Source organism: Monodon monoceros, unplaced genomic scaffold (assembly GCF_005190385.1).
Source record: "Monodon monoceros isolate NGI ecotype Baffin Bay Population unplaced genomic scaffold, NGI_Narwhal_1 Super_Scaffold_7, whole genome shotgun sequence".
NCBI lineage: Eukaryota > Metazoa > Chordata > Mammalia > Artiodactyla > Monodontidae > Monodon > Monodon monoceros.
Genome location: NW_021703784.1, coordinates 57,264,320 through 57,277,503, shown reverse-complemented (window position 1 = coordinate 57,277,503; position 13,184 = coordinate 57,264,320). Strand labels below are relative to the sequence as shown.

Genomic DNA, 13,184 nt, shown 5'->3' with positions numbered 1-13,184 from the left:
ATAGGAACTTACTAAGTAGCTAACAGCATTAATGGGAGTTTTCCAATACTGCAAACTATGAATAAGCATGCGGAAGAAAATGAATGAACACATACAACATGAAAATTGAGAATATATTTTCCTATTTTTAAGGGATAGGAGGGACTCCTGCCTCTATTTTTTTTTTTTAATCATTTCAGTACCCTCTAATGTTTCATGAAATGAGTAATATGAAGCATAACCTACCCAATGATGATCAAATGCCTAGGTGCATAAGGGCTTCAAAGTAAGTTCAAAGATACATAATCTGATTGCTGGCTAGGCCCATTAACCTCCTCTTTGATTCTGGCAGGGGGTAGATCCCCCAAATAATTCTGTACCTTTCCTGGTTTATAAAAGACCATAGGGTTTTAGGAAAGAGATCTTTTTTGGCTGTGGATTCAATTTAAAAAACATAAAGATGGGACTTCCCTGGTGATGCAGTGGTTGAGAGTCCGCCTGCCGATGCAGGGGACACGGGTTTGTGCCCCGGTCCGGGAGGATCCCACATGCCGCGGAGCAGCTGGGCCCGTGAGCCATGGCTGCTGAGCCTGTGCTCCGCAACGGGAGAGGCCACAACAGTGAGAGGCCCGTGTACCGAAAAAATAAAAAAATAAAAAATAATAAAAAATAAAGATTTTATTTTTGCTGATGCTTAAACTAATACAGTGTTCATTTAAAAATATGCAAAGGGGAAAGTATATAGTTAACAGCTTTGTTGTAATAGCAGATGGTATATGGGGAATTACAAACTTAAATGTGAGCTGTATTAAAAATCTTTTTTAATAAAGGAGTTGTTTGAAACTGAGTATATATATTTCCCTAGAGAAACCAGGTTATACTGGGAGGCCAAGTCTCCAGTTGGTCCTTGTAAGTCTGAAGCACTGTGTAACACCTAATAAGATACTAAAATGTCTAAACCTTTAGGTCCAACATTTTATGGGAAAATGTATGCAGAGTTCTCATCTGGGATGTCAAAACAATCCCTTGTCTCTCTTACCACCTGTATCCTAACCAGCAGAAGTCAGAACAGGATAGAAGCCAGGAAAGGGGATTTCAGACAATAAACAAAAAGGAAATAAAAAATTTTGCAATAGGGTACTTTTTAGTTCAGTTTTACTCTCTCCATCCCTCCGTTTTTCCTTAAAGTTTCCAGTAAATGTCCTGTCTCTACTCTCAAGGAAAGAACTCGTAGTTTCTGGACAGAGTTTATCTCTTTTCCAGAGGCACTGCAGAAAAAAAAGAGCGCCCATTCCTGCTGCACCCCGTTCTCAACACCTCTGATTCGTAAAGCAAGCAATTCAATGAAAGCAATGTGGTTGGACAGTCATTAAGAACAATACATTTGAGAGGGATGGGTTGAAAATAAAGATACAATAATCAAAAGTTTGGGTCCTTGAGACAACAGGAGAGAATGAGATACAATTCAAAGCAGAACTTGTCTATCAGCAGTGAGGGCAAACCTGGCAGCATGTTAAAAAAGTTTTCTGCTCCTCCACCCTTTGTCCTTTACTTGAGTTAAAGTTAAAGATACATATAGGCGTATAAACAGAGAAAGACCAAGATCGAATTTTGTCATACAAGAAACTGTAACCCTACATTTCAGGGTAGAGACATTTTCATATAACTACGAGTTACATTTTCTCTTGCTTTACCCACAGGCACCTCATAAAATATTAACGCACAAGTTTACCTATCAATTAAGCATAAAATGATAAAATTTTAAAAAGCTAAGCTTTTAAAAAATAATCATATATTAATAACCACTATACAGTAAATATCTGCTGCTGCTAGGGAATAATACAATCTTTTACTATGATTTGGCTTTAAACATTTTCTTACACTAAAATTAATTCAGATTACATGAAACAGAGGTCACCTAAACAATACCAAGTATATTCCAACAAAATGCGAGGTAGCCTGGCTGCTGTTGTATAGACTCAATCCCATACACCCAACAGTCAACTCATGAGTTGTTTTGTCTTTAATGATACAATATTACCACAGATATTAAGGCTGTATTACCTTCATAATGTTAACTAAATCTGTTTGATAGTAGCGATCCTGGTGCGCATTTGCTGCCGCTAATGTAAGAAGATAATCATTCCTTGCATGGGTAGCTTTGGAATTACACTCAGATCGCCGGGCTTTTAACTAAAACATAGTAAGAGAAAAGAAAAAGTCAGTGCAAACTGATACTGTACTGAAAAACATATGAGGATACCACTCTTAGTTGGCTTCCCAACAAGAGTAAAGATGACCATGTAGAGAAACATTTATATGCATATAAAAATTCTTCAACACTATTGAAGAATTAAATAAACAGTGACTAAAACTGTCTGACACAGTAAGAGTGCTTTCAAATATTTGTTATTTACACTTTAAGAATTTCCAAAGCTTTTGAGAGAACTTCATAATGTTTTGCTCATTTTATTATGATGGGAAGATAAAGGTTCTCAAATTAAGTAAGTCCCTTATCTTCAAAGACTTGGGTAAATCTGCTGGAGTTAGAAAACAGTTTGAAAAAAAATCAACACCCCCTAATGTGCCAAAAGAAATGCATGCTAGTTGGGAGCCAGGCAGACAAAGGTAGGTCACTAAGCTTATTTATCAGGTATTCTACAGCTTGAGGATCCCACAGGAAAAATTCACTTGCATCTGGCCCGAAATATCTGCTCAGAGGTATAAATCTGAGTGAAATGGATTTTATTGAGCTTTCTAAAGCCCATGGACTTGTTAAAGTCTCTTGGACTAAGTGTTGAAGACAAAAGGCTACCTAAGCAGGTTAGGTATAGAAACTTATCTCTAAAGCAATCTTGAGAAGCAGGGAGTATCCAAAGTGCTGACACTTAGTTGAAAAACCCTCATGAACTGGGAAAAAAAGTTCTTCCCTAATGACTTTTAAATGCTTCTCTAAATGGAAATCAGATGGAAATAATTGAACTGCACCCTCAAAAGGCCCAATTCTTTTTTTTTTAATCTAAGGTTTCTCAATTGTGAAATACAGTTTTCAAAAACTCACCTTTACACTTGCCTTCTGTAAACTGATTCTTGATTGAAAAAGACTAAGTTTAGATCTATAATAAAAATAGAAAAGTATGTTAATAAAATTATCAAATTACATAATAAAATGATTAAGTATTATAATTACTAAATTTTTAAAAAAGTGACCTTTCCCCGTGACACTATTCTAAAAGAGAACTAAATAAATGGAAAACCAAAAGCAATGATTATTTTCTTTTATTTTACTACAGGAAGAATTTAATATTATGGTGAAACAGAAAATAGTGGGATTAATAAAATAAAAATATCCTGAATGACAAAAATACAATTTGACAAATCCAATATGTTGGTATCTCCTAATAAACAAGAGTCAACAAACTATAGATTATTCCCAGTATCATACAATTGCACATACTTTAGTTTCCGCAAGGAAGCTTAAAGAAGCCCATGGATAACCAACCTATGGAGACAAAGATTATCAGGCTTTCAGGGCCATGTGCCAGGAATGTGCCATGAATGTGCCAATGCCAGGAATGCAATCTACTGTATGATACTGACCAGGCTCTACAAAGACCTTAATTCCATCACATCTCCCATTTAAAGTTCTTCTTGTTTGGGTGCCTGCCTATGTGCTCCCTCCACTCTTAACATATCTATAGTATTCAGAACATAGAGATAAAGCCCTTGGACTTTCTGCCCTAATATGATTTTGTTCTATTTAAGCTTCTCTTTTCTGGTGTCCTTATTTCCCTCAATCCCTCTCAGCTCGGGAGGGGAACCATAATCTAACAATCAGTAATTAAAATATCTTGGCTTTATGCAAACAACTAGAGAGAACCATAAGGAGAAAAATGCTAAGGAACAACCAACATTCCCCACAACCAGTAATTTCTGAAGCTGCAATGTTTGTCTTGACTGCAGTGTCATGGTGATTGCCATGGGAAAAGTCAATGAATGTGCTGGAAGCTACGCCATAATATGAAATAAAGTTGCAGACCGTTTGGTATTGGAAGACAGAACAAGCCAGTCTCTGCAGAGCAAATGTGAGGACAGAAAAAGCTGCCTCTCAACTTTCTAGCAAGAGAGAAACATTCAAGGACGTACGTACAAACATGCATTCCAACTACTCCACTACTAAAAAAAAAGCTGGGTCTAAGAGACTCCTGTTATTTTTCTACCTTGCCATATTCATATTTGATGGGGGTTTTCTTTGTTTTTATTAATCAGATTCCTATTCATTTTGATCTAGAAAAGCAAAGGCCACAGACTTTAAAATTTGAGAGCGCCTGTTCAGAGTTAAGAAAGACTGTGTTTGGGGTATACTCATTTCGACTTTTTTTGTAGCCATTATCTAAATAGTCTGAGTTGCATCTGGATTTTCCAATATAAGGATTCAAATCTCTGGCTTCTGCTTCATTTTCTAATCCTCATACAATCCTTTTGTGGTAATAAAGAAGGTACTAGTAATAGGTAAAATAATACAGTTCCTGTCCTCAAAGATTATTATCTAGAGCAAATAAAATATATACAATGAACCATACTACATACTCCTCTTCCTCACCTACCTTCCATATGTTAATGTTCCTTAGGTTTCCAAACTCAACTTCTCATCTCATTTTATATATGACTTTTTTCATCTCTTTAACTATCATCTGATATGCAACTGACCCCCAAAGCAAGATCTTCAGGCCCAAATTCTCATCTGAGAGTCAGATATATAACCCTCTACCAAATATATTCACCCCACGGTCCCACATATTTATCAGAACATGCATATTCAAAGTGGAACTCAGCCATCCCTTCAAACTGTATCCTTCCTTCTATGCTCTTTCCTAATGTACACATCTCTATCTGTCAAATCATCTATCAAAACTATTGGGTTAGGGCTTCCTTGGTGGCGCAGTGGTTGAGAGTCCGCCTGCCGATGCAGGGGACACGGGTTCGTGCCCCCGTCCAGGAGGATCCCACGTGCCGCGGAGCGGCTGGGCCCGTGAGCCATGGCCGCTGGGCCTGCACGTCCGGAGCCTGTGCTCCGCAACCAGAGAGGCCACAACAGTGAGAGGCCCGTGTACCACACAAAAAAATAAAAATAAAAAAACTATTGGGTTGGCCAAAATGTTCGGTTGGGTTTTTCCGTAACATCTTACGGAAAAACCCGAAGGAACTTTTTGGTCAACCCAATATATACAGCCCAGTTTTCATTCCCCTTCCTGATCTTCCTTCTCATCTCGACTTAGCTACAAACTTTTTTTTGTGGTTGCGGAGCACAGGCTCTGGACGCGCAGGCTCAGCGGCCATGGCTCAGGAGCCTAGCCGCTCCGCGGCATGTGGGATCTTTCCAGACCGGGGCACGAACCCGTGTCCCCTGCATCGGCAGGCAGACTCTCAACCACTGCGCCACCAGGGAAGCCCTCATCTCTACTTAGAAAAACCATTCTTCAGAACTGTGTCCAAACATCACTTTTTTCTATAAAGGTTTCCTTTTTCATTAGGCAAAATTAATCTATTTTCTATGCTTACATAAAAGTGTTTTCACACAACTACTAAAATAAATTAATTACTAGGTGAGTGACTTTAGGTACTTAACTCCTTTAAGTTTACCGTGAATAAACAAATCATAAATCTACTTTAAAACACGTTTGTTTTTAATTCTAGGCTTTAAACTTCTTGAGGGCAAAACTTATCTACCTCATCTCTGTATCCATAGTACCCGATATAGAGTAGTGATTCAATAAACACTTAGTGAGTGAATTAAGATAAAGAGGCATTTCTCTCTCTGTTGCAGAATTAATTTTCCAGAAAAGTTACACATTGAATTAAATGTCTAATTTGCTGTATCCCCTTTGAATCTGGGCTATATTTGAAGGCAGTTTCTTGTTATCAGCACCTGTGAATTAGACCCTGTCAAATCCACACTTCTCAGGAACAGCCCCACAATTGTCCTCATTTTCACCCTGTGGACCTTGGCTAAAGTAAGTATTTATATATGCTCTACAAATCTGTCAATTCTCTGTTCTAGAATCCCTGAGCATTTTAAAAAACAAGTTCTTAAGAACCACCATGAAAGGATATTCCTAACGGAAAGCACCTAATCTAAAAACTTCAGGTCTAACTGGGAAGATGGGTTCACTGACTCTATGAAAGTACAGGAAATATTTGTATGCTTATAAAAATAAAATAATAAAGATAAATTAAGTTAGGGAAATATTAAATATGTTTTCCAGTAACATTAAACACTTTATGAGTATTCATTTACCATCCCTTGGGACAAAATAAACTTTCCAGGAGCCCCTAAATTTTCACAAGATGCCTATGAGATTGCTTAATTTCCTGCAGATAAAAAAGTATATTAGAAAGACAACCCTGACTCCTTCCTAGTCTGTACAAATGTTCATTCATAGCCTTTCTGATTTCATGACTAGGTGTTCAAACTCCTACATTTTCCATCAGTGAGCTCACCGAATGGGAGTCTCACCTTTCCTCAGAGACATCTTCAGAATCCCATTCTATAACACAGGTTTATTTTTCCTTAAAAAATTTTCATCTTTCCTCAAGTTGTCATTGCAAAAATCTCTACTGCTAGCTTTGCATTTCTTTGTTATAAACTGCCAGTTCCTTCTTTTCCTAATTATTCTCAAAATAAAGGACTTTTAATTTACATATATTGAAAGTAAAATTCACACACAGTTCCTAAAGCATACATTAAAAATTATATACGTTAGAACTTCATATAAGAGAAATTCTGGGGCAAGGTTTCTATACTGAGGTCAGTGGTCTTACTCACTTGATGCGTCCATAGTCCTTCAAAGGCATACTGAGGATCAAGGATTTTCGACTACAACTGATTTACTCTGGCATGAGAAAACTGAGGCTCTAAAACCCTGATATTTAGACACCATAGCAACTTTAACCAGACTTCTGCTAAGCTTCCAATACCATGATCATCTGTCTTCTTTCCTTTTCAAAATTCAATTTAATGTGAAAACTGACTGATCAAATATTCCCATTTTGCTTACATTAATTTAAATAAAAATCAACTAATATAAAAGAAAATTTGATCTCAAGTATGTAACATTTATAGGTCCAATGAAACCAATATAACCTAAGAATGACTCTATGCCCTGTATTAACAGAAAACAAAGTACTGGCAAAAATAACATTTATTTGTATAATCACTTTTTCAGAAATGCTAAAACACATACTTTGCCTCGATGTCAGCTTTCTCTCGTACTGCATGAGCCATCTGTTCAGTCTCAAAGTACTTCTTTTTGCCTTTAGCTAAATCTTTCACTGTCTCTTGCAATTCAGTTTGGATCTTTGTCAACTGGTCCACACACTGTAAAATACAAAGTGCAATTATTATGATTTTAGTCTTCAGGCTTACAGAAAATGAGTTTGTCCTAAGAACTATGCACTATGCCCTCAGGATGGAAACCCAGGAGAAGAATCAGCACTTTTAGTACCCTTCAAATTGCAAACTGAAATACAGTGAACAGCTGGTACTCCCATCTCAAGTAATGTATCGAATAGTGTCACAGTTTGCTTAACAACTCTGCTTTGAGAAATAACCTCTGAGTGCTGCTGATAACTGACATTAAGCTAAGGCATAAGAAGAGCAACAGTGAAAATGCTCTTAGTGTTGGAGCATAGCAATAAAGGCAAAAGATTAAAGCAATTCTGTAATCTTCATAATATTAATAAAATTTCTCTATATGTTTGGGGAACTGATGGTACAAAGGGTACTGAAGGATTCACTTCTGGGAAAGGAGGATTGAGATCTGAGAAGTCTGGCCACAGAGCAACTAAGCCCATGCGCCACAGCTACTGAGCCTGCGCTCTACAGCCCACGAGCCACAACTACTGAAGCCCATGTGCCTAGAGCCTGTGGTCCGCAAAAAGTGAAACGACCCCAGTGAGAAGCCAGCTCACTGCAACGAAGAGTAGCCCCCACTCCACACAACTAAAGAAAGCCCGAGCGCAGAAACGAAGACCCAATACAGCCAAAAATATAAATAAATAAGAAATCTGAGAAGTCTGACAGGATAAGCCCAAGATGAAGGAGAGAAGCAAGAAACCTGGGTACCACATAACAATTATTACTCAAAACTATCCCCAACTCAACTCTTTGGATACACATACAGATTCTAGGAGAAGAGACAGACATAATAACTCAAAGAAATACTTAACAAAAAACTCTTATAACACAATGGGGCCAAAGTAACACTGCTTTGGGACCCTTTTGGATATCCAAAGGGGGAATTATTTTCCCCAGTTTGAAACAAACCACTGAGAAGTTTCACCAGTCTGGGGCCAGTTCAGGGCAGCCCCCATTGAAAAACTTCTGAGCCTGGAATAGCATCATCAGTGCATGGTGCAGACTGAAAAAACACAGCAAAGCAGGAAGAGACATTGGTAAGTAAGGGACTATTTTGCCATGGTGAGCAGTGTGGAATAGAACAAGGACATCAGAAAAGCAAGGATAAAGCACAAATAAACTTAGACATGTGACATATAGGCTAGAGTTTCACTACTTTACAGGAAGTGAGAGATCTGGAAGGTTCCCTATGGGTACATTTACTGAGCACTTAATAAGTGTCAGGCTGTGAATAAAGGGTAAAACAAGACAAAACAAAAAAACACCTCTTTCCCCGCTGCATGAAAACTGGACCCTTAACTTCCAAGGTCTGTGTTTCAACAGAAACCTGACTAAGACACGACGTCAACTGCGTTATTCAGCAACACTACGTATAAATATGAATTTACCTGATGGGTAAATTGCATCAACTTGGGAGAAACTACAAATGAACTACAAATATTTGATGGAGAACTCTTGGCTTTGGGCTTCTGTGAGTATGGTGATTCCTGTATCTGGACATGTCCCTTGCAGGGACCTTGGAAGCTCTGTCTATAGAGCTGTAATAAAAGGTTTTCCTCTCCTTTAGAGTCTGCGGCTACCCCTGCACATGTGAGTCTCATTTCCTTGTCCCAGACCTGTCGCCTGGGGACCAAACAGAATAACTCTGATTAGCTATGTAGACTGAAGCATACTGGTGGGAGAACTAATTCTACCAATGCAGGATGCCGCCCTGCTGCTTAACTGTGTTCCCTGTCCTAATGTCCTTCTAAGTAAACCTCATGCCAGGTGTGGCCTACGATACTCATGAGTCTGAATGTTTAGTTACATTTAAGAAGACTCCCTATGTGCACTGCACAAGCACAATACACTATGTCCAGCACTTTATAGGTATTACATCACATTTAGTCCTCAAAACAACTCTGTGATAAAAGTATTCATATTAGTCCAATTTTAAGATGAAGAAACAGACTTAAAGAGGTTAAACAACTTACCCAAAGTCATACAGTGAATTTACCATGTAATCCATTATAGTATGTACCCTAGTTTTGTGATAACCATGTTTTTAAGGTTTCACACAGAGTTACTTTATCTTAAAATAGTAAGCTTTAAAAGAACTGACATATAACTCACAAACCCCAGTGGTTTTTAGGATATTCACGAGGTTGTACAACCATTACCTCTGTCTCATTCCAGAACATTTTCATCACCCTAAAAAGAAACCCCATACCCATTAGCAGTCACTCCCATTTCCACCTACCCCCTAGCCCCTGGCAACCACTAATCCACTTTCTGTCTTCATAAATTTCCTATTCCAGACATTCTGTTTAAATGGAATCATATAATACATAGCCTTATACATCTTTTATCACTTTGCATAATGTTTTCAGGGTTCATCTATGTTGTATCATGTACTAATTCTTCATGCCTTTTTATGGCTGAATAATGTTTCATTATATAGACATACTAAAATAGTAAGCTTTTATCTTGCAACAAATCTTTAATTTTTAATAGTCCTTATCATAAACAAATCTCTTATTTACTAAATAATACCGTGACAACCTGACACTCCCACAGAGAAGTGCTAAACATCCCAATAATGCCATGTTTGCATGTGTGAAAAGCTGAAAGAATGCTCCATGGCTACAATTAGATATTAATAACTAGGAACTGGGGCATGGTCTGAAAAAACACAACTGTGTTTAATGGGCAAATGGGATGGATTATTTAAAAGAGGAGTCAGGTGTAAGGTATCTACATTCAAAATGTTCATCCAAAACAATGAAACTTGGCCTCAGAAAACTAATCAATGAAGGGAAGCCCAAGAGTCCCAGGGTGATATTAAGCAATATTAAGAAAGGGTCTGCTAATTTGAATATTTTGAGAGGAAACGAAACACAGTAGGTCAAAGGTTTTCCTGAGGACTGCAAACCATGTGGATAAGATCTCAGTATATTCACACAAAGTGAACACCATGGGTACCTGTACATGAGCACATATGCATGCACACCTACGTGTGCACACACACACACACAGAAACATAAACACACAGTCACTCACTCCTTATATCCCTACCCTTTAAAGGACATTTATCCTTAGTCTCGGGTAACCAAACATCTTATAGAGATTACTTAATTCATTTTCACTTATAAAAGGTTATTAAATTAAATTACTTTCTATATGTGCCACAATATCAGATGAATTTTGTGACAGTTCATATCTTTAAAAGGATTTCTCAAAAATCTCATCAGAAAACTCTGGTTGATTCTATTCCTACTTGCTTTTTCCCTTTACATAAGTTTCTAAGATACTGTTTATCAAACAGTATTAGAGATAGCCTGTGTGCACACTGAAGAGATCTCTTGTGATCCTTTCTTCCCTAGCATTCATTAAAACGACAACCAAATGTTTCCATCACCCAGGTGAACTGTTTCAAGTGAGAGTAAGCTGGGTTCTTCTTCAAAGGAAAATGCCTGCACATAACAAAATATCAAACATATTTATTAAATAAAAGTCATCAAACTTAATTTGCAAAGGAACAGGACTTCCTTTCCAACTTGTAAAATAAGTTTCTTCTGTAGAAATCCAATTTTCTGAGGTGGATTAAGTCATATACTTAAAAACAAGCTTAATAATAACTACGTTAAGAAAAGCCTTGATGTGATATATGCCCAGCTCTTTCCCAAGAGTTATCAGCACTGAGCAGACAGAGAAATGGATGTGTAAGTGTACATTAGGGCTAAGAGATCATACAAAATGACAAACTTGGATATTAAAATTCAGGATCCTAGTAAAGAAATTAAAAGTATGATTCCTGAGTATGACAGATACTAGGATAGACAGACTTGCTAATAACTTGAAGGCACGAATAAAAATAAAAGTAACTTGGACCAATACATTGATGGCCTACAAACTAGTACATCCTCTGACCCAGCAGTCCTGTCCTGGAAATTCATCCTAAGAAAAAAACTTTTGGGACTTCCCCGGTGATCCAGTGGTTAAGATTCCGTGCTTCAGCTGCAGGGGGTGCAGGTTCAATCCCTGGTAAGGGAACTAAGATCCCAAATGCCACACTGTGCGCCCAAAAAGAAAGGAAAAGAAAATAACTTTTAAAAAAGTTAACTTTTATTACCTTAGTGGTAATAAAACAGAAGAATGACTAAATAAAGCATTAGAGTAAATGAAAAATTTATTCAGAAGTAAAAAATAATAAACATAAAGCTTGTATAGAAACGTTAACAATTAATTAGGAAATAGAGGATGTAGAAAACAGGATATCCTAAAACAAATTATCCATGTATTAATTACAACTACTGTAAAAACTAATTAGGTAAAGGAGTAGGGAACATCTATAAATAGTCTACTGAGGTAAAGAAGTTGTATATATTTTTCTGTAAGCCTATTTAAACATTAAACTCCAAGTATTTTTAAAGGATTGAATACGATTTGGAATTAGGAAGTAGAATATTCAAGTTCTTGCTCAATAATTTACTACCTAAGTCTCTCTAACATTCTTAGCCTCAGTTTCATCATTTGAAAAATAATAATATTTACAAATCTAACAGGTTGTCATGAGAATCAAATGAGACTATAATGGATATGGTAGCTGTTTACAAACTCTAAAGTATCATACAAATGTGAGTCCCAATTATTTCAAGGAAGGTAAACTCTAGTATAAATGAGAAAGATATGGATAAAAGCATAGCTAGTTTAATATAAGAACGACAAATGTTAACTAGACTTATTGAGGTGATCATTTTGCAATATACACAAATATCAAATGACTACATTGTACATATGTCAATTTTAACTCAATTTAAAAAAAGAGAATAGATTAAATTTTAAAAAGCCATAGATTATTGTGGCTCTTGATTTATAAGCAAATGTCAGCATACGGAAAGTGATTTAGAAAAAGCCATGATATAATTCTCATTATAATCTTCACAATGGTCAGACACTTTATAGTTGTATCTGAAATTATCCCCAATATTATAAAAGAAAACTGATGAAGTAGAGAAAAATTTAAAAAGAACATGACCATTAAAATGTTACAGAGGGGGGACTTCCTTGGTGGTCCAGTGGTTAAGACTTCACCTTCCAATGCAGGGGGTGTGGGTTCGATCCCTGGACGGGGAGCTAAGATCCCACATGCCTCACGGCCAAAAAACCAAAACATAAAACAGAAGCACTATTGTAACAAATTCAACAAAGACTTCAAAAAAAATTTACAGAGGGGTTAAAATTCAAATATATAAACAATTCATACAACTCAATATCAAAAACACAAACAACCCGATTACAAAAATGGGCAGAAGATGTGAATAGACAATTTTCCAAAGAAGATATACCGATGGCCAACAGGCACATGAAAAGATATTCAAGATCACTAGTCATCAGAAAAATGCAAATCAAAGCCACAATGTGATATGACTTCACACCTGTTAGAACAACTATCATCAAAAATACCACAAATAACAAATGTTGGCAAGGATGTGGAGAAAAGGGAACCCTGTACTCTGTTGTTGGGAATATAAACTGGTGCAGCCACTGTGGCAAACAGTATAAAGGTTCCTCAAAAAACTAAAAGTACAACTACCATATGACCCAGCAATTCCACTCTTGGGTATATGTCCAAAGAAAATGAAAACACTAATTCAAAAAGATACACGCACCTCAATGTTCACAGTAGCATTATCTACAGTAGCCAAGATATGGAAGTAACCTAAGTGTCCATCAACACATGAATGGGTAAAGAAGATGTGGTATATATATATATATATATATATATATATATATATATATATATATA

The 13,184-nt window shown here is 36.8% G+C and overlaps 1 protein-coding gene across 3 annotated transcripts in view; it reads right to left on the bottom strand.

Annotated features, from left to right (window-relative positions):
* FCHSD2 (FCH and double SH3 domains 2) overlaps positions 1–13,184 on the bottom strand; it is a 304,862-nt gene that overhangs the window by 139,288 nt on the left and 152,390 nt on the right. For all 3 annotated transcript variants that reach the window (XM_029206970.1, XM_029206969.1, XM_029206971.1), the window contains exons 6-8: positions 7,224–7,357; positions 3,041–3,095; positions 2,044–2,172 (exon numbers count right to left, since the gene is read on the bottom strand). In XM_029206970.1, the coding sequence (XP_029062803.1) occupies positions 2,044–2,172; positions 3,041–3,095; positions 7,224–7,357 (318 nt within the window). The remainder of the gene's footprint in view (positions 1–2,043; positions 2,173–3,040; positions 3,096–7,223; positions 7,358–13,184) is intronic.